Here is a 19,059-nt window from a genome sequence, read left to right as displayed (position 1 = left end):
GAAAGTGCACAGAAACTAGACGATATCACGAAGTACATAACAAGGTATTGTGGGGATTGTGATCCCTCAACATTCTGTCGCGTCAGCGTTTTGGCGCGCCGTGGCGGCCGCGCTGGCGTAGCGAGAGGCGGCGCTGCTTACCACTGTGAGTGGCTTCCTCCTCTCCCCCCTTGGGGCAATTTCCGTAACGAACCCCCGCACAAAGGAGATCGACGTGTCGCTCCTTGATTGGCCACTTCGCCCCCGCCGTTATCTTAAAACCAGCGGACAGCAATCTCGCTTCGCTCTTCTTCCTGAGATTCGGCGGCGGCGACAACGGGGAACCTTCCGGCGCACCGGTGAGCGTTTACCCCGTCCTTTGTACATTTGTGAACGACCGTTCGGCCGTGGGCGATCTCCACACCGACGGCGTTCACCAGCTTATAGCCGCTGTGTTGTTGTTATTTTGTTTCATTGTAAATAAACAGTTTATCACCGTTACCAACGTGACTGGTGTCTGTTTGCGCTCAACGAGCAGCATGCCACGCGAGTACGAACCCGCTTCGCGGTAGAGCGTCTCGCCGCGAACGTGGTACTCCCAAAGGCAGTGGCCCTAAGGAGAACCACAGTATGTACAGCAATCAACGCTAAAAATGAAATATAACCTAGATTGTGAAACAAATAATCATAACAGATATCTGTTACAATGTAAAGTAAGTTTGGTTTGCTGAAAGTGTATATCGCTGCCCGCCAGCAACACCCTGCACGCTTTTTTTTTATATTGGCAGAGGTTGTTCATAGTTCATATCGGATTCATTGTTTAATAAAATAAATTATTGATATTTTAAACTCTACCTTTCGTAATTATTTCTAAAATAGGGTGTCCTTATCTTAACGCGACGCCACTGGTACGAGATTAGACATGAGGAAGATACATAGAAAGGGGGGACGGACAACGAAGACTTCCAACTAGCAACAACATTTATTGAGCCGAAGTTTGCATATATAGGTGAAGGAGGGGAGGGGGAAAGACGCTACACTGGAAAGTGGGAAAGCGATAGGAGAGGGTGTAGAGCCAGGGAAAAGAGGGACGATCCCGTGGGGTAGACATCTAATCGCTTGTAGCCGCGGGAACGAGGGACGTCAGCTCTGGCCCCAGGAAGTTTATCTCCCTCCTGGATAAGCCTACGGACGGGGATCCAAAGTTGTTGTGACTGTGGTGCATGGCGAAGGCCTCCATGATCTCTCGTCCGTATCTTGAGGCGTGACCTCCAATCCTGGTGGTCGAGGGAAGGTCGGCCGAACAAGGTTCTCTGCACTCAGAGGTGTGTTTGGCAATCGGGTGGTAACAAATCTCCGAAGTGTCGGAAGCGGCTTTCTTGATCTCGTTTGCATGTTCCCTCACCCGATCGTTTAGGCATCGGCCCGTCTGTCCGATGTATTTAGCACCGCAGGACATGGGAATCGAATACACGCACTCTTTGCAGCAGTTTACATAATTGGTCTGGTGCTTTTTCTGGCACGGAGGCGCTGGACCGGGGTTGTTGACTCTTCTACAAATAGAAGCTAATTTGAACTTGCAGGAAAGTACAACGTTGGTGTTGAAGCCGAGCGCAATAGATTTCAGGCGATGTGAGGTGTTGTGTATGTAGGGGATGCATGCGAAGCGTGACTTAGGAGGGAGGGGTTTGGACTTCTGCCCCGCGACAAGTCTTTTGATTGTTGTTTCAATCAGGTCTCTCAGATATCCTGCCTTCATGAGGCGACTAATCTGCTTGGATAGGCTGGGGGCGGAAAGGTGCTGACAGGATTTAACCTTTGCCGAAGCAATTAGATTTCGAACGATCCCATTCTTTACATTCCTTGAGTGTGAGCTGTTGAAAGGAAGAACGGGCTTGGAGGACCTCTGCTGGTGAGCCCAGCAGATACCTCAACTAGCACAGGTATCTGCTGGGCTCACCAGCAGAGGTCCTCTAAGCCCGTTCTTCCTTTCAACAGCTCACACTCAAGGAATGTAAAGAATGGGATCGTTCGAAATCTAATTGCTTCGGCAAAGGTTAAATCCTGTCAGCACCTTTCCGCCCCCCCGCCTATCGAAGCAGATTAGTCGCCTCATAAAGGCAGGATATCCGAGAGACCTGATTGAAACAACAATCAAAAGACTTATCGCGGGGCAGAAGTCCAAACCCCTCCCTCCTAAGTCACGCTTCGCATGCATCCCCTACATACACAACACCTCACATCGCCTGAAATCTATTGCGCTCGGCTTCAACACCAACGTTGTATTTTCCTGCAAGTTCAAATTAGCTTCTATTTGTAGAAGAGTCAACAACCCCGGTCCAGCGCCCCCGTGCCAGAAAAAGCACCAGACCAATTATGTAAACTGCTGCAAAGAGTGCGTGTATTCGATTCCCATGTCCTGCGGTGCTAAATACATCGGACAGACGGGCCGATGCCTAAACGATCGGGTGAGGGAACATGCAAACGAGATCAAGAAAGCCGCTTCCGACACTTCAGAGATTTGGTACCACCCGATTGCCAAACACACTCTGAGTGCAGCGAGCCCTGTTCGGCCGGCCTTCCCTCGACCACCAGGATTGGAGGTCACGCCTCAAGATACGGACGAGAGATCATGGAGGCCTTCGCCATGCACCACAGTCACAACAACTTCGGATCCCCGTCCATAGGCTTATCCAGGAGGGAGATAAACTTCCTGGGGCCAGAGCTGACGTCCCTCGTTTCCGCGGCTCCAAGCGATTCGATGTCTACCCCACGGGATCGTCCCTCTTTTTCCTGGCTCTACACCCCCTCCCATCGCTTTCCCACTTTCCAGCGTAGCGTCTTTCACCCTCCCCTCCTTCACCTATATATGCAAACTTCGGGTCAATAAATGTTGTTGCTAGTTGGAAGTCTTCGTTGTCCGTCCCCCCTTCCTATGTATCTTCCTAATGTCTAATTACCGTTACCAACACGCTTGTTTTGTACTTAACTTGGTACGAGATGTTTCTGTTTCGCCGTGCGGAACGTATCGCTTGGTTTTATACATAAAATGGAATAATTTAAAGTAATAACTTTGATTTGCTTTTAAGATATATCATTTAATGAAAAATGGTTCAGTGCGCAGTTCACTCACGTTACCTTTATGATTTTCGAGTATGCGTAAAACCTTTGTTGCAGGAATAATATTTTTATTGTAGTCTGACATTATTGTCATACCCCAGAGAAGAATTATATTGAGCATTTTAAAGATAAATAGAGAATAGTACGACGTTTCAACGAGCTACTTGATCACAAGGCTTCATACTTTATAAATACAACCTACAACTCGGGAAAACTTGGATGTTAATTTATCTACATGTGTGCTCCACTTCAGCTCTTGTTTAAACCACCCGCCTAAAAATGTTTTCTCGGACACCTATACTTTTTATTCACCTTCAAATGTAATCTGAGTCTTTGTTCAAAGCTTTGTTGCCGGCTTCAAAATTGCAAACTTTGTTCTCCTAGTGTTTAATTGAAGTTTCTTAAAACACAGCCATCTTTAAAGCTTTACAAGATAAAAACATTAGTGTAATCTGCATACATTATTAGCTCTAGAGAACCGGGTATCCTCACCATATCATTATTTATAAACGAGTAGATGTAATGGGCCGAGTTCAGAACCATGTGCGAGTCCATAACGTGTTTCTAGCTTATTTTATGAATTTCTTTTATTTATTTATTTACGTATTGCAGGCGATGGGTTAAATAGCTTTTTAATAACGCAAGCGATACACAGAAAATATCTTATTGTTCTAATTTTTTTAATAAATTATTTTGCTGAACACTCTCGAAAGCTTTTCACAGGTCTATAAAATAGGCCAAGTGACGTAAACTCATTTTTAATATTTGTGATTACTTTCTCCTTAATGTTCAGTGGGGCTTGCTCTGGGCATTCGTTTTTTTTTTCTTTTTTAAACCTATATTGCGCAGATGATATTACGTGTGCCTTGAAAAAAAGACTTCTAAGCGTATTTTTTTTTTAAATCCTCAAATATGTTAGAAAATTCTGTTAGGACTTAAATCGCCCTATAATTTTCAAGATTTCCTTGACAATCACCGATACGAATTGAAGTAACTTTAGCCAACGTCAATTTGTTTGAGAAGATACCGCTTTCTATAATGTTATTTTCTATATGTGATGGTATGGGGCTAATAATTACGTCTGCCACCTTAATCGGGAGGGCTTTGAGCTCGTCATCCCCCGCCGAAACGTCTTTTTTTTATTTCATCAATGAGTGCTCGTACTTCATGGGCTCTTACGGGAAACAACGTTATAGAATCAATACTTTTCGGTGTTGTCATTGCATCGTAGTGTGTATTGTCTTCTGATACCATAGATTTGCCTATGTTTATAAAATGTAGGCACATTGCGTTTGTCATTTCAGCACCCGGTACATCAGTCGCTTTGATAAACAATTATGTCACTTCATTATTGGATCTATATAAAATTGTTTTGGTACTAATGGCGGCTATAGCTTTCTTTAAATCGAAGTTTATTGGATTCCTTACTTTTTGAACTTGTTGAAAAGACTGGGTGGCGCGCGAACGCAGGAAAGCATAATACGAGTTATTATTTTTGTTTATTTGATTTACTAACGCCGCGGTGACCCACGGTTTTTTTTTTATCTTCCTGCTTTTTATATGATTTTCTAAATCATTGTAAATTTAAAGTATGACATAATATAGCTTCGTTTTCAAAGTGAAAGCTATATTATGTCATACTTTAAATTTACAGATAATTGAACGAAAAGCAGAATCCGCAGATTATTGTGCATACATCTCTTCCCACTTAGTTCCTATAAGAAGGCGATTAAAATATTCAGCTTTTTCTCGTTTACATTTTTGTAGAAAAGTGTTTCAGTTGCTTTGGCGCTTTTCTGAGAAAAGAATGGGCAAAGACAAACAATGGGAATATGGTCACTCAGGTGTTCCGTCATAGCGCCAGATACAGCGTTATCTGTAATTACATTTTTGATGCAAATCTCTATGGATGTGGCACTTTCTTTACCCCCCCCCCCCCCCTCCGGTGTGGAGCTTTATGATATTGTAACAGGAGTGTTGATTCAAAATGCACTATCAGAAAAAAAGGGTATATTCTTACACCCCTTGTCACATATGCGACACCCCAAAACTTCAGTTCGAGGTACAGCAACCTGACGTCGAACTGACTGCCCCAACTTTCATATACTGAACTGTGGTTTTCGGCGCAGCAGCATAAACGCTCTTGCTAGCAAAGGTCTGGCGAGTATAAAGGTTATCGAGCTAAACTCATGCAGAAGCGTGGAAGTAGTTTATGTTGGGAATCTATCAAACTCACGGCCACCACGACTTTCAAGTCGGCGGCATTACGCGTGCAAGCTCCTGCTCTAGTAGCTTAACTTTGTTCTTACGTCACAGTTTGACGCGGCATATTCTCACGTAAACGTCGAAAGAAAAAACAAATTGGGCGCTCGTTCTCCCGTAAGTGTAGTTTTAGAAACGATACAATCCATTAAGTTTCCCGGTCGACTTCCGGAAGCGTAGAGAATTTGCCCCCGTGACTACTGGGACAGATCGTACCTCTCGCAATTATCGTGAAAGCACCGATCTCGCATAACGCTGAACTTGATTAGACACGGCCTGTATTCGCTTTTGAAGAAATCGATCTTCTTTCCCAAAGCATAATTACATTTTTATCGTACGATAACAAAATAAACATATTTTCCACCTTGCTTTTTTGTTAATATGGATTTTGCTAAACATTACTCCGGAAGTAGCTGAAGCTTTTTATTCTATGTACAACTATTTACAACGTGGTAAGCTTATTGTACCGGCAAGATATCAGCAGATCGCTGAGACCATTGAGTTCGGCCTGGCTCGCGCGTCCGCTCACGAGATTCTTCTTTGTCGTCAACAGTGCGCCCCCACGCACACGGAGGCAGGATGCTGTCTAAGATGCAGCATTCCTTACCTTTAAGGCGAGTATCGGTCAAGAGGTATTTTGACTCTTGTCGACCGGCCGAAGAGTTTGGACGGTGTTGTCCCCCGCTACGTCAGGCTGCGCTAGTGGAACTGTATTTTGACCGGGTGGCTCAGGAGATTTGCGGACCTGAGGTCCAGGTGCCGTGCTCTCTCCTAGACGAACTTGGTTCGTCCCGTTGGTTATTTAACTGTTCCCGGAAGCCACTTTTCCCCTTCACCGAAGGTACTACCCAGACAGAGTTGCCAGACCAAATCTTGCTTGCAGTATCTTCCTCCGAACAAGGAAGAAAAGAGACCGGAGGCGGGAGGCAGGCATCACGGCGAGAACGGATTTGGTAGCCTAGAAGCCGCTGGAACGGAGATATCGCGTCGTCCAGGGGCGTCCTATGGTAGTTGATTAGCACCTTTGCTAGGTGCGCCGATAAACTACCAGTCTCACGTTTCTTAAGACCCTCCTTGATGGTGCGTACGGCTCTCCCCGCGAGTACACAGGTACTTCACGGTGTCGTTTGGAAAGAACGTGGCAAATGATTCGGATGTAACCTAAGTGCCACTGTCACTCATGATGGTTCTTAATATGCCAAATCGGCTGAAAATCTCGTATAGTGCCGGGATTGTGGACTTGGTAGTGGCGTGTTGCATAGCGATTGCCTCTATCCACTTCGAATGCGAATCCACTGCGACCAAGATCAGTGCACCGTTTACTGGTCCAGCAAAATTGAGGTGAACACGCAACCAGTTCTCCTGAGTGGAACGCCAATTAACAGGAGTCTTCGGCGGCGGCAGAGACCTTGCTTGTACACAGGAGTGGAAACTGTTCGCCAAACGTTCGATCTCACCGTCAAGTTCATGCCACCGCACGATTTTACGTGCGACAGTCTTCATTGATGAGGCACCCTGGTACTTCTCGTGCAGACTCAAAAACGACAACTCGGTGGCCCGAGTAAAGAAGGCTTTGGACAATGTTCATCTCTAGCCTCCTAGTAAAATACGCTTGCACGCTTGAATCAGACACTTTCCACTTTCGTGGCCAACTTTGGTGTATGTAGCACTTAACAGTACTGAGGACTTCATCCTTCGAAATCAGTTGGCGGAGCACTTGGACGAAAGATTAGTGTTGTCGAGCTGATGGAGCGAATAAACATATTCAGGTAGCTCATCTTTAGTGGAGGTCGGCTGAGTGCATCGGTGTTCTGGTTATCTGGCTTAGGCTTGTACTCGATATTGTAGTTAAAAGCTCACAGCAGCAAAGACCAGCGCAGGATCCAATCCGCGGCCATGACTGGTTTCGGGCGGTCCTCACAAAACAGTCCAACCAGAGGTTTGTGTTCTACTACTAAAATAAAGAATCAACCAAGCAGACAGTTACGAAACCTAGACACTCCGAACACCAACGTCAGTGTTTGACGTTCGAGTTGAGAGTAGTTTCTCTTGGCCTTCGACATACTTCGGCATCGGAATCCAATTGTATTGTCGAAGTTCCTAACGCAATGCTAGAGCACCACTCCTGCTCCTTACGGCGATGCGTCGCACTCCAGGCGCAATGGATTAGTCGGGTTGAAGTGAGTGAGCATCCTTGCTTGTTACAGTGCTTGCCTGGACTTTCCGAACGCCTTTTGCTGCTCCGGACATCAGGTTCAATAGCGATCATTGGCTAGAAGGTCGTAGAGAGAAGCGAGCAAGGTAGCCATGTTCGGAAGAAGCTTACTTTAGTATGTGAGAAGACCGATGCACGAACGCAGTTCGCTTACGTTCTTGGGGCTTGGAGCATTCAACATAGCATCTAGGTTCTTCTCAAGAGGCTGCAGACCGTCGCTGCTGACCTTGTGTCCCAGGTAGCAAACTTCCGGCATCCGGAACGTGCCCTTGTCTTTTCTTAACTTGACGCCCTTTTCTCGGAAGCGCTGCAGAACCGGCTTTAGTCCCCTTCCGCCATCTTCCTTCTCTTTTGCCACCGCGACGTCATCCCAAATTGCTTGCACGCCTGGGATACCCTTCAGAAATATCTCCATGGTGCGATGAAATAGATCTGGCGCAGAAGACACCCCAAACGGCAGACGAGATCTGCTTTGCCTTGACTTTTCGAGTTGGACACAATGAGAACAGGAGTCCCCAATTTCTTTGGCGCTGGGATCAGGTCTCCGCAACACAAAAACGGTCCTGGCCGGCAAAGTGCTCCCACCTACCCTGTGACAGACTTGTCGTCAAGAGAAACAGGAACCGTAAGCTTATCAGCAATCAGCAGAGGCCCCAAATAGCAAGAGAACTGCAGGGTTGGGCTTTCGAGTCTTGGCCATTTGTCTGTGTGCTCGTTGTAGACATCCCAGGATATCACACACACTAATAATCCAGCGTCAATCTCGATGCTGATGCCAACCCTGCCCCAACAGAACTTGTGCCGAACTGGACTGGCTATATTGTTCTCAATCGGATTCGGTTTTAGGGAAAGCAGATACGACAGAAACGATCAGTCACCGTCGTCAGTGGAGTCCTCGGTGAGTGCAAACGTCCCCTGTTGTCGCTTGCCCTTGGAGCGACGCATTTCTGCGCTGTGTCCCTTCTTTCCACACAGCAGTCACTTGAAATTTTTACTGTGCAGGTCATCTTGGAGTGTACCTTGCTGCCGCACCATTCGCACGCCAGCAATTATGTACGTTCTTTCTTGCTGTACTGCTTTAGCGGTCCCGGTCATTGCTTACCCGCCAGCTTGTGCAATTCCGGCTGTGACTTCACATCTGAACGCTTCATGAGCTTGACACCTTGTGTCGCGGCTTCCACCACCCGCACGATGTTCTCCGTGTCCTGCAATATCAACTTGGTCCTAACAAGCAGAGCCTTATGAACGTCGACATTTCGAATTCTCCACACTAGCTAATCTTGTAGCATGCCGTCTAAGATGTTGCCGCACTTACATTTATCGGTCAGCTGCCGAAATTCCACGATGAACTGATTAGTTGACCCATCCTTATTCTGAACCCTCGTGAAAATTTGAAGCTTTAAGCTATCTCATTCGATCTCGGTGCGTAAAATTCGTCGAAAATTTTATTCGCTTGAACGTAGGTTAACTATTTTAGATTCCTTGGTGCGCAACGCCCACTCAAGGTGTCGATTGCTCTGAAGCCCAGTGCCGAAACGATAAGCCCTACCTTCTTTACATCATTCATGGTGCCGTTTCCCTGGAAGTAGGACTCAATGCGAATAACACAGTGATGTCTCGTTAATATTGACACCTCTTTCCCCGTAAAAAATCGTCCACAGCGTGAGTTGTCCATAATAATGTGGGGATTGTGATCCCTCAACATTCTGTCGCGTCAGCGTTTTGGCGCGCCGTGGCGGCCGCGCCGACGTAGCGAGAGGTGGCGCTGCTTACCACTGTGCGTGGCTTCCTCCTCTCCCCCTTGGGACGATTTCCGTAACGAACCCCTGCACAAAGGAGATCGATGTGTCGCTCCTTGATTGGCCACTTCGCCCCCGCCGTTATCTTAAAACGAGCGGACAGCAGTATCGCTGCTCTCTTCTTCCTGGGATTCGGCGGCGGCGACACGGGGACCCTTCCGGCGCACCGGTGAGCGTTTACCCCGTACTTTGTATCTTTGTGAACGACCGTTCGGCCGTGGGCGATCTCCACACCGACGTCGTTCACCAACTTATAGCCGCTGTTTTGTTGTTATTTGTTTCATTGTAAATAAACAGTTTATCACCGTTACCAACGTGACTGCATGGTGTCTGTTTGCGCTCAAAGAGCAGCATGCCACGCGAGTACGAACCCGCTTCGCGGTAGAGCGTCTCGCTGCGAACGTGGAACTCCCAAAGGCAGTGGCCCTAAGGAGAACCACAATAAGGAAACAAAAATGCATGTATTTTTCCAGTTTGTCTCCGAAGGTGGTGTTTATACAGCGGGGTATCTATATTAACGGGGTCCATATTAACGAGATATGACTGTATACGAAGTCCACATATCTTTCGTGTCGTCGAACTGTGGAAGTTGGTACGTCATCGCGGCAGACTCGGAGTTGTACCCATTAACTTCAGAGGCTGGTTCAGAACTCGTCGCAATTACTTGACATTACTCGAGAAGTTACTGAAGCTATTTAGTCTATCTACAACTATATTTGACAAGGTAAACTTCGTTTACAATGACGGGACATCGGCAGATGGCTAAGACCATCGAGAGTTCGATCTGGCTCGCGCATCCGCTCAGAAGACTCTTCTTTGTCGCAAACCTTAGTGCGCCCGCACGCACGGGGAAACAAAATGCTGTCTGAGGTGCATCAGATATGAAGATGTTAGAAGTTGATTAGTATATGAATCATCTGTCTTTTTCCCAATATTCGTTACAGTTCCGAAGTGTCGTTTTCTGACTGCGTCTACATTGACATCATGAAGAGGTTCTATGCATTAGTAAACTAAGTAAACTGGTTATTTAGAATGTGTAGTTAAAATGTCGTATTATGTCGCCTCCGAAGAGCAACAAGCTGTACAGTTCAGAGTGGCAGTTGATAAATCGCGATCAGTGCCGTTAGGAGGCCGGTGAAAAACAGAACAACAAACTTAATACGAATCCCTCAAACAAAGAATAATGCATCAAAACAAAAACGATCGGCAACCAAAATGTGCTTCTTTATGCCACAAAATATTCAAGAGTATCCGGCTGCTTATAAAATTTTATCATTAAGAAATACTCCTGGTAGATCCCTAGCTGATCTCAAACTTGTTGTCTTTGAAACTCATGACTGCGCGATTGAGGGAACAGCCCTTCGATTGAGAATTTCAATACTCTCAAGATATCGCCCACTAGAACTCCGAATACAGACGGGTGTGGGAAGGTGAAGCAGATGTAGAGAAATACCAAATAGAAAAGTTACAAATCTTGAACAGAAATAGCTTTTTATAGCATTACATTAGAACAACATTACGTCTCAAATCACATGCAAAAAGACGTTAACTTTGAATTAGCACTACTCTGGATCGCTGGCCGTTCGTCCATGTTCAGGGAAAACTACAATTCCTGGAGTGCATCTCGACGGAAGTGTTTAACGTGATAAACTGCTTATGTATGAAACATATCTTAAATCGGCAATGTCGTAAGTAATCAAATCTGGTCTGCCATGCATTTCGGAGTCACTGCCATGGAAGTTGGTCGTAGAAATTTTAGCAAAAAGTACGACCGAACGTAACTGTCGCTGTCGCTGCGCCGTCTGAACTCGTGGTTGCAGAAGCCTTTGTCCTCTGTAACAAAGAGCGACCTGCGACAAAACAAGCGTCAGCAGTATTGACCGTCGCCACCGTGCCACAGCCATGATCGCGTGAGGCAAGAGCATGATACTTCAGTGATGTCATCAGGCGTAACTCTACGGAACAAAAACCAGGACAGCATGCACATCAGTTGGGAACGCGTCCCGGTCGCCATTAAGGCCTGTTCAAACATATGGCAGAGCTTGATATGTTAGCGCTATAGACGCACCGCATACTTTGTACAACATTTGCCACTTCATCAGCGCTCCACTGTATTAGTGCCGGCACTTTGCCGTTCACAGGCACAACCCAGAGCTAACTTAGCCCTGAGCCTGGGAGGACAGTAGCGCTATAGTCTAGCGCTGCCTAAATGCAGCGGTCCAAACAGGACACATCAGATGGCGTGCACATCATTTCCTGCATCGAAAGTGGAAGTTTTCCTCCGTTCCCAATCCGACACAAAACATTGTTGTTTTTTTACCGGAAGGAAAGTTAATATTTTACCTCCGTCCTTGGACAGAGGCGTGGTGTGTGCTCATCATGTGAGGTCTGGACAACCACTTCCACGCTCTGCATAGCTATTGTCAAGACCTCCGCTGTTCTTGTCAGTTCCCAACCCCCTGAAGACAAGAAAGGGGGGCGGAGACGATAGCAAGTAGGCGATAAGGAAAGCCGTGATGTTTGCGTGGTTCATGTCATCAGTGAAAAGAGACGCGTGCGGCGCTAAATTTTTGTGCTTTATTTTTTGAGAAGCGTAGAGGTTTTATTAGTTATACACGTCATTTGTTGCGTCCTGATTGAAAACTCCAAAAGCGTCATCGCAGCCTTCTGATGCATGTGTGAACTAATATCTGCCATAACCCACTCGGAGGAGAGAACACCGAAGACCACACAGTCATTAAGGTGGCCGCTCTTTGCTTTAAATACCCCCCAAAAAAATAAGAATATGTTGACTCACGTGCACAGCGAAGCCGTATTCTTGGACAATGGTGCAGCCAAACCTATGGAAGTTGCTGTTGATAAAAGAGCACGCGTTACCGTGCTCGTCCACCGTGGTGAGGAAGGTGGTGTGGGACTGAGGAGGGACCTGGATATCTGCAGCCACCACTTTGTGTATAGCCCTGCAAAATGAAAGGCGACGCAGAGCGAGCGTTGGTACTACCTATTAAGCTCCTCATATTATATCTCTATCTAGATTTCGTAGGTGCGATTCCAATGCTCGCTCTGTACAAACTACAAATGACAAACAACTGCTCGTATATTTCGTTCAAATTTACCGCAGCCGACGAGAATTTGATGGAGTCGATCAAGCTATTCCAAAATTGCCTCGTCACGATGCTCATAGCCTTTGTGCGTTCGCTATCACCGACTCTAAGCAAATCATGCACGCTACGTGTGGCGCCATCCTACGGCTATTTTGTTTTCTGCGCGTGATGCAGCCAGAGTCGTGACGATGCACCTTTTGCGGCAGCTTGATTTGTACCGGCGGATCGAAGCAACGGCTGCGATCGGACTAGTGAAAGACTGTAAATGCTGGCACACAAAGATTACAAATAACAAACTGCTTGTGATACCAAGTATGAAGCGCACTATACGGAGAGCAAGTCGTCTGCTTCTTGCGTAAGGAGTTGCGGTGACGTCAGAACGAGTCCCAGCGCTGACTGGCTTTGATTGAAAAGATAGTGGGTAGACCTCAATGCCAGGTGCCTTGAGGTCTACCCGTTATTTTTTTTTCAATCAGCCAATAAGAGCTCGACATTCTGATGACATCATCGCACCCCGCGTGCAAGGAGTTGACGAACTTGCGCTCCGCATAGTCAGTGCCCGCCGGAGAGACCCAAGGCGTTGCTTATAATGTTCTCGCCTCGTGATTGGCCCTTTGGCGTTGTTATGGTCTGATGACGCAATCTGATTCTCTGCGCAGCGGTAATAATGTGCTCGGGTATCGTCCCGCCCTCTGTTGTTTGAGCAGTCGGTGACTGCTGAATGGCGTCAAATTAGTCCCCTTTCTCAGCGCTAAGTCTACCCAAAGCTTTGTTGATCACACAATTTACATGAACCGACGCGGCCTAGAACCCAAATAATCAGTAAATGAATGCATTCCGTTTAATTGTAGTGCACAACCCCTCCCCCCTTCCACACACACACACACAAATGAATAAATTAAAAAAAAACTAATTTAGGGCTTTTACTTTTAAAAATAAAGTATGCTAAGTTTCGGTCAAAATGTTGCTCTCTCAGTTCGAAGCCAATGACAAAGTTGTCGAACCTATCGTAATCAGATTCAAAAGTTAAGACCGATATTCCTAAATTTTATATGACAAAATGGTGGGCGACAAAGCCCACAAATACGTGGGGCTAAATGTTGAAAGCTATTTACAACGGGCGGCGGTACCCATTTGACCATTCAAAGTTTCTAAGAAAAGCACATAACCTTAGTTTAAGGTAACGCTTAAACCTGACTAGACTTAAGAAGTAATCCGTTAAAAGTAACGGATTGCTTGTAATTTGTTACGTTTTAGAGTAATTTTTTAATTACCACTTTACTTTATTTCGGAAGTAATTCTTAGTGTAATTTCGTTAAAAAATATTGGTAACAAATTACTTTAATTACTCGTTACTTAAACAAAAAATATGAGCATAATACAGGAACTGCGCAATACTAGCAGAACATTCAGCAGCATAAAGAGAGCAAGTTCAACAAAATAGAAAACATCAGGAGGGGGTAGAAGACTTGAAAAGGAAAACCCACTTTTTTGTATGACCGGTCACTAGAACTACTAGAAAAACGAGCAAAGCATGCACAAATATACGAAAGACAAGGATGAAGTAAGACAGCGCCAAGCAGTCTCTCTGTCGCCTTCCGTCGTGTTTTTCTTGTTCTCCCGGGCAGGAGATAGCTCTTCGTGATTATTTGCTTTTTGTCGTTTAAACTGTTTCACCCTTTCCAACTTCTTCGACGTCTCCCGCCACGTGGACAGACATCAAACGCGGGTCCGTACCCCTTCAATTCGCGGTTTCACAACTCGCGCAACAGACGATGTAGCCTCGCGCGAGGGAGTCAAACTCTCTTTGTCTTTGATGTGCACTCCTTTATTCTAGCACGCTCTTGAGGCACGGCTCAAAAGCGTGCGGCGAGAGGCTAAGAGCATCATCTTTGAGGGTACGGACGGTACTTCTTTTGGTCTAATTGTCTGAGCATGATGGTCGAGTCCACTCCTCACTTTACAGTCAACTGTCAACACAAAGGGGGGGGGGGGGGGAGGTGTTAGGCCATATAAAGAGGGCTGAGAGAGAGCGAGCTCGTAAAAGTGGTGTGATCCTCTATGGTTTTGTGAGACAATGGCAATCGCTTCTCTCGCTCTCTATGCGCTCTTCTCCCCTGGCCTCCACAAATATTGGTATGAAAGTGAGAACTCATGAACGAGTAATAACCCGTAACCATCTCTTTTTCTCTGACTGGTCAAGTTTTCGGTCATGGAGTGTCCGTCGTCTCCATGGCCGTCTCTTAATGAGATGTTCAAAATTCATGGCATTAAGGAGAACGGAAACCTAGAGTTTCAGGGCATACTTTGCTTGCCAAAAGACATACATTATTATCAGCAAGAACAGCAGACTGTAATCTACGGAAACACATCCAGGTAAGCAGGCAGACCTGCATTCTGCATTGGCTACACATCGTAACGTTAGAACCGAGTTTTTCTTTTTTGGTGATTAACAGGCGAAACTCCTGAGTCACAAGGAAGCTTTTGTAGATCGTTTCTTGAGCTCCGAATCTCGTAGTGGAGGTAGACGCTGCTACTGAACATTGGTACCGCTAGCCTTGCCTCCACGATCCCTGGGATGATTTCCGGAGGCCGTAAGCTAGCGGGGTGGCGGGTCTGGTTGCAGCTTTCGGTGCTTTGTCAGCTTACAGGTACACGCAGTGCACCTACACTGTTTCTCTTAAATATATTGTTTTATTTTTATAAGGTCTACCCTAATACGGGCGTGTGAAAAACGAAAATTAGTGTTGCAGAACATTTTTGAAAAATATCAAAATTGTTTCTACTGTTTTCTGGATAAGTGTACGAAAAAAAGTATCGTGAAAGTGATTTGTAACGTAACGAATAAAGTAACCTGATACTTTTCAGCGAAAGCAACTTGCAAAGGTAATCCATTAGATTTTAGGTCGGTAATTTATAATTGCAAGCCATTACATTTTTCAATTAACGAGCACAAGTCTGGTCATGACACTTCAAAATATAGTCCGACCCGCTAGAGCCGCATTTTGGCGGTGACTAATCATTCAGCGGCGCGTGCTTCACTTTAAAAGTAAAATAAAAATACTCGGAATATTTCATTTTTTTCTCGGGGGGGGGGGGGGGGGGGGGGACGCTGTGCATTGCACTATGCAGTCAGAAGCAGTTTGCCGTCGACTTTAATTGTCCCGCTTTATCTCTCACAGACGCCACTCTGTCACAACGCTGCTGATGCATCTGAGAGTGGTCACTAAGGGCGCTATCATCGGTAATAATGTTTGGAGTTAGACAGGGCAAGATACTGGCCCCGGAAAACACCAAGCCGGAAACGCAAAAACTTCTCATCAAGTTAATGAGAGACTATGCGGGAAACACGGAAGACCTCATTGCCGACCTTTACGCCAGATACCTAGACGCTCCACCGGAAGCAGGGGCAAATGACGTAAGCTACTCAGGAAACAGCAACCCGTTATTAGATGCTCCAATCAAGGAACATGAAATAAGACGGGCACTAGCTAAACTCAAGGTTTCCTCTGCCCCTGGAGAAGACAAAGTCAACAACAGAATGCTAAAGAACCTGGACGACAATTCAGTGCGGTGCCTCACTAATTACTTTAACGAAATCTGGACATCAGGGGTCATTCCAAAGGCCTTCAAACACGCGACGGTGTGGTGTTTCATCCCCAAGCCCGGCAAGCCTCTGACCATCGACAATCTAAGACCAATCTCACTCACCTCGTGCGTGGATAAGGTACTAGAACGCATCATACAAACAAGGATTCAAGAGTACATGGAAGAACACAACCTATTCACGGAGCACATGTTTGGATTTAGAAAACAGCTATCCACGCAAGATGTGCTCCTCCAACTCAAGGAAGGTGTACACAAGCAGAAATGGACAGCACTAGCTGCACTCGACCTTAGAAAGGCCTTTGATCGAGTCTCTCACGTCGCAATCCTACGACAAGTGTCTGCACTTAACCTGGGTGAGAGAACATTCAACTACATCAAGGATTTTTTACAGAACAGGACGGCCAAAATACAACTAGAAGGAGAGCTAACCGACGAACTAGAAGTCAACAAAGGAAGAGGAACACCCCAGGGATCGGTAATATCGCCGCTACTCTTAAATTTGATAATGATCCCCTTGTCAAAAAAGCTTCAAGAAGTTGAAGGACTCAAACATGCAGTGTACGCCAATGATATAACACTCTGGACTGCTCTGCCGTCACCGTCTAGAAACAACGTTATAAACGCTGGCATAAAAATTGTACGACAAGAAGCGAAAGAGGCTGGACTCGAATGTGCCACCGATAAATCAGCGCTACTAGTCCGCACATCAAAGAATCGCAAGTTAAGGGAGAACGAAGAATTCTACATCGAACTACAGAGGATGGACATCCCACGAGCGGATCAAGTAAAGATTTTGGGGATGATAGTATCTATCGAGGATCGAAACAGAGAAGCGCTCACTAAATTAAGGAAGCAGGCGGATAATGTCGCGCGACTCATAAGGCGCACATCCAAAAGAAGTTACGGACTCAAAGAAAGTGGAACGTATAGGCTGGTGCACGCCTTCACATTAAGTAGAATAATGTACGCTGCACCCTACATGAACTTAAAGAAGGCAGAGGAAGACTCCCTAGATGTCATTATAAGAAGATCTTTCAAGGCTGCGTTGGGGATTAGTCAGAAAACATCCAACGACGGCCTCGATCAAATGGGGATACACAACACTTTCGATGAAATGAGAAAGGCACAAAGACAGGTGCAAATCCAGCGATTATCACAAACCCGAACTGGAAGGCGGGTCCTACAGGACATAGGTGTTTTGCTCATGGACCAGGAAATGCAGGAGAAACACTCTATACGACAAGAATGGACTGACACAGTACGGAGTATTCCCCTTCCGAAGAATATGAGTTCGGCGCACAACTCAGGACGAAGGCTAGCTAGAGACAAAGCTCTGAACAAGCTGCACGAAGGAAATGTGCACATCTTCCACGCCGATGCTGGACCCTATCCAGGCAGGCCAGGAAAATTTGTAATAGCAGTACACAATGCGAGACAAGATTCAATGGCCACAATCAGCGCCAAGTCGATAGAGGAAGCCGAGGAAGCAGCCATCGCCCTTGCGAGAGTACAAGCAGCAAGAAGAGGAGAAATGTACGCCATCGTCACAAGCGACTCCAAGAAAGCCATCACCAATACAAGTTTGGGAAGAGTTGGACTAGCAGCATACAAGCTCTACGCCAGAACCCAGATCAGCAAAGAAGCAAACCATACGTTAACCTGGGTGCCCGGACACTCCGGGCACACAGGAAACGAAACGGCCCACATGCTGGTGGTACGCGGTCTTCATCTCCGTACCACTGGCAGAATGGGCCTCCCCACGACACATGGGGACCATAACTACAGCGCCTCGACAAACACAATAGGGCCTGCAGGTTATGGTGAAATCCTCGAGAGACTCCGGCTACGAAGACAGACGTTGGCAGCTCCACACAAGAAGCTCAGCCGACTCCAAGAAAGTGCCTGGAGAAGACTCCAACTTCGAAACAACACCACTCCCCACATACTAATGAGGTCCTGGCCAGACCTCTTTAGTGGCAAGTGTGAAGACTGCGGCAACCAGGAAGAAGGAACCTGGCGGCACGTGTACTGGGAATGCCCTGCAAACCCGCTACCTGCCACCCTCCGGGTAGAAGATGGCCTACCGGTATGGGAAACCTTACTGGTTGCCGAAGACATCGGCACGCAACTGGAAGTCATTTCCAGGGCGCAGAAGATCGAAGACAAATGGAAGAAACGCCTATGCATGAGACAGTCCCATACCCCCAACCCTTCGAACCCGTAAACTAGACTTCGGTCTATTGTTTGGTTCAATAAAGTTTTCAACAACAACAACAACGAGTTAGACAGGCTAATAGAATATAAAACATTGCTGATGCCGCGTTTTCCCAAACCTTGTCGCTCACTGTACATTACCGTAAGACAACAAGATAAAACTCTAGTTGAGAGACAAGTTAGTCTCGAAAAGTGTGTTTATACCTCCGTCCCAAATTAAATCAAAAACAAAAAGACAATACAGGGTGTCCTTAAAAGTTTAAGGAATTTATTTCACCGCATAAATAAACTACGTATAGCTTAAAGCTCTTCCACTGTCCGAATGTAGCGCTAGCGGTCCGAGCCGGGTACCAAAGTTTCAGAACCGACCGTTTGGTTACTCAAATCTCATAAGCGACTTATTGAAATTGTCAATGAGAAAATGACGGCCGACGGTGTCCTCAAATACATCCTGCTCTATTGCGCCAGTTACCGAAAACGGGCGAAAATCGGCACCATTTTCTCTTCAAAATTTTCTCAAAATGAACATAACTTTTGGTTAAAGGAGGGTTCATTTAAAGCTTTGGTATCTAGTTCGGACTGGTAGCGCTACATTTGTTCGAGAATGAGGGTTCTGCAATAAATACCTTACTTTGCCAATAAAAAATAAAACGGAATTTTTTAAAAAAATTTTATTACATGGTGTTTATTTTTGCATCTGTCTTTTCTATTACCCCACTTTTGTCTCTACAGCGCAGGGGTGGCCAGGCTGACCCGA

General features: G+C 46.1%; 1 protein-coding gene across 2 annotated transcripts in view; it reads right to left on the bottom strand.

Moving 5' to 3' along the window:
- Positions 1-19,059, bottom strand: part of LOC8043166 (glutathione hydrolase-like YwrD proenzyme) — a 57,727-nt gene that overhangs the window by 18,209 nt on the left and 20,459 nt on the right. For both annotated transcript variants that reach the window (XM_040211629.2, XM_040211631.2), the window contains exon 5: positions 12,173-12,335. In XM_040211629.2, the coding sequence (XP_040067563.2) occupies positions 12,173-12,335 (163 nt within the window). The remainder of the gene's footprint in view (positions 1-12,172; positions 12,336-19,059) is intronic.

Source organism: Ixodes scapularis, unplaced genomic scaffold (assembly GCF_016920785.2).
Source record: "Ixodes scapularis isolate PalLabHiFi unplaced genomic scaffold, ASM1692078v2 PGA_scaffold3__209_contigs__length_174095766, whole genome shotgun sequence".
Lineage (NCBI taxonomy): Eukaryota > Metazoa > Arthropoda > Arachnida > Ixodida > Ixodidae > Ixodes > Ixodes scapularis.
The sequence above is the reverse complement of the archived record's forward strand: the minus strand, read 5'-3'. Positions and strand labels throughout refer to the sequence as shown.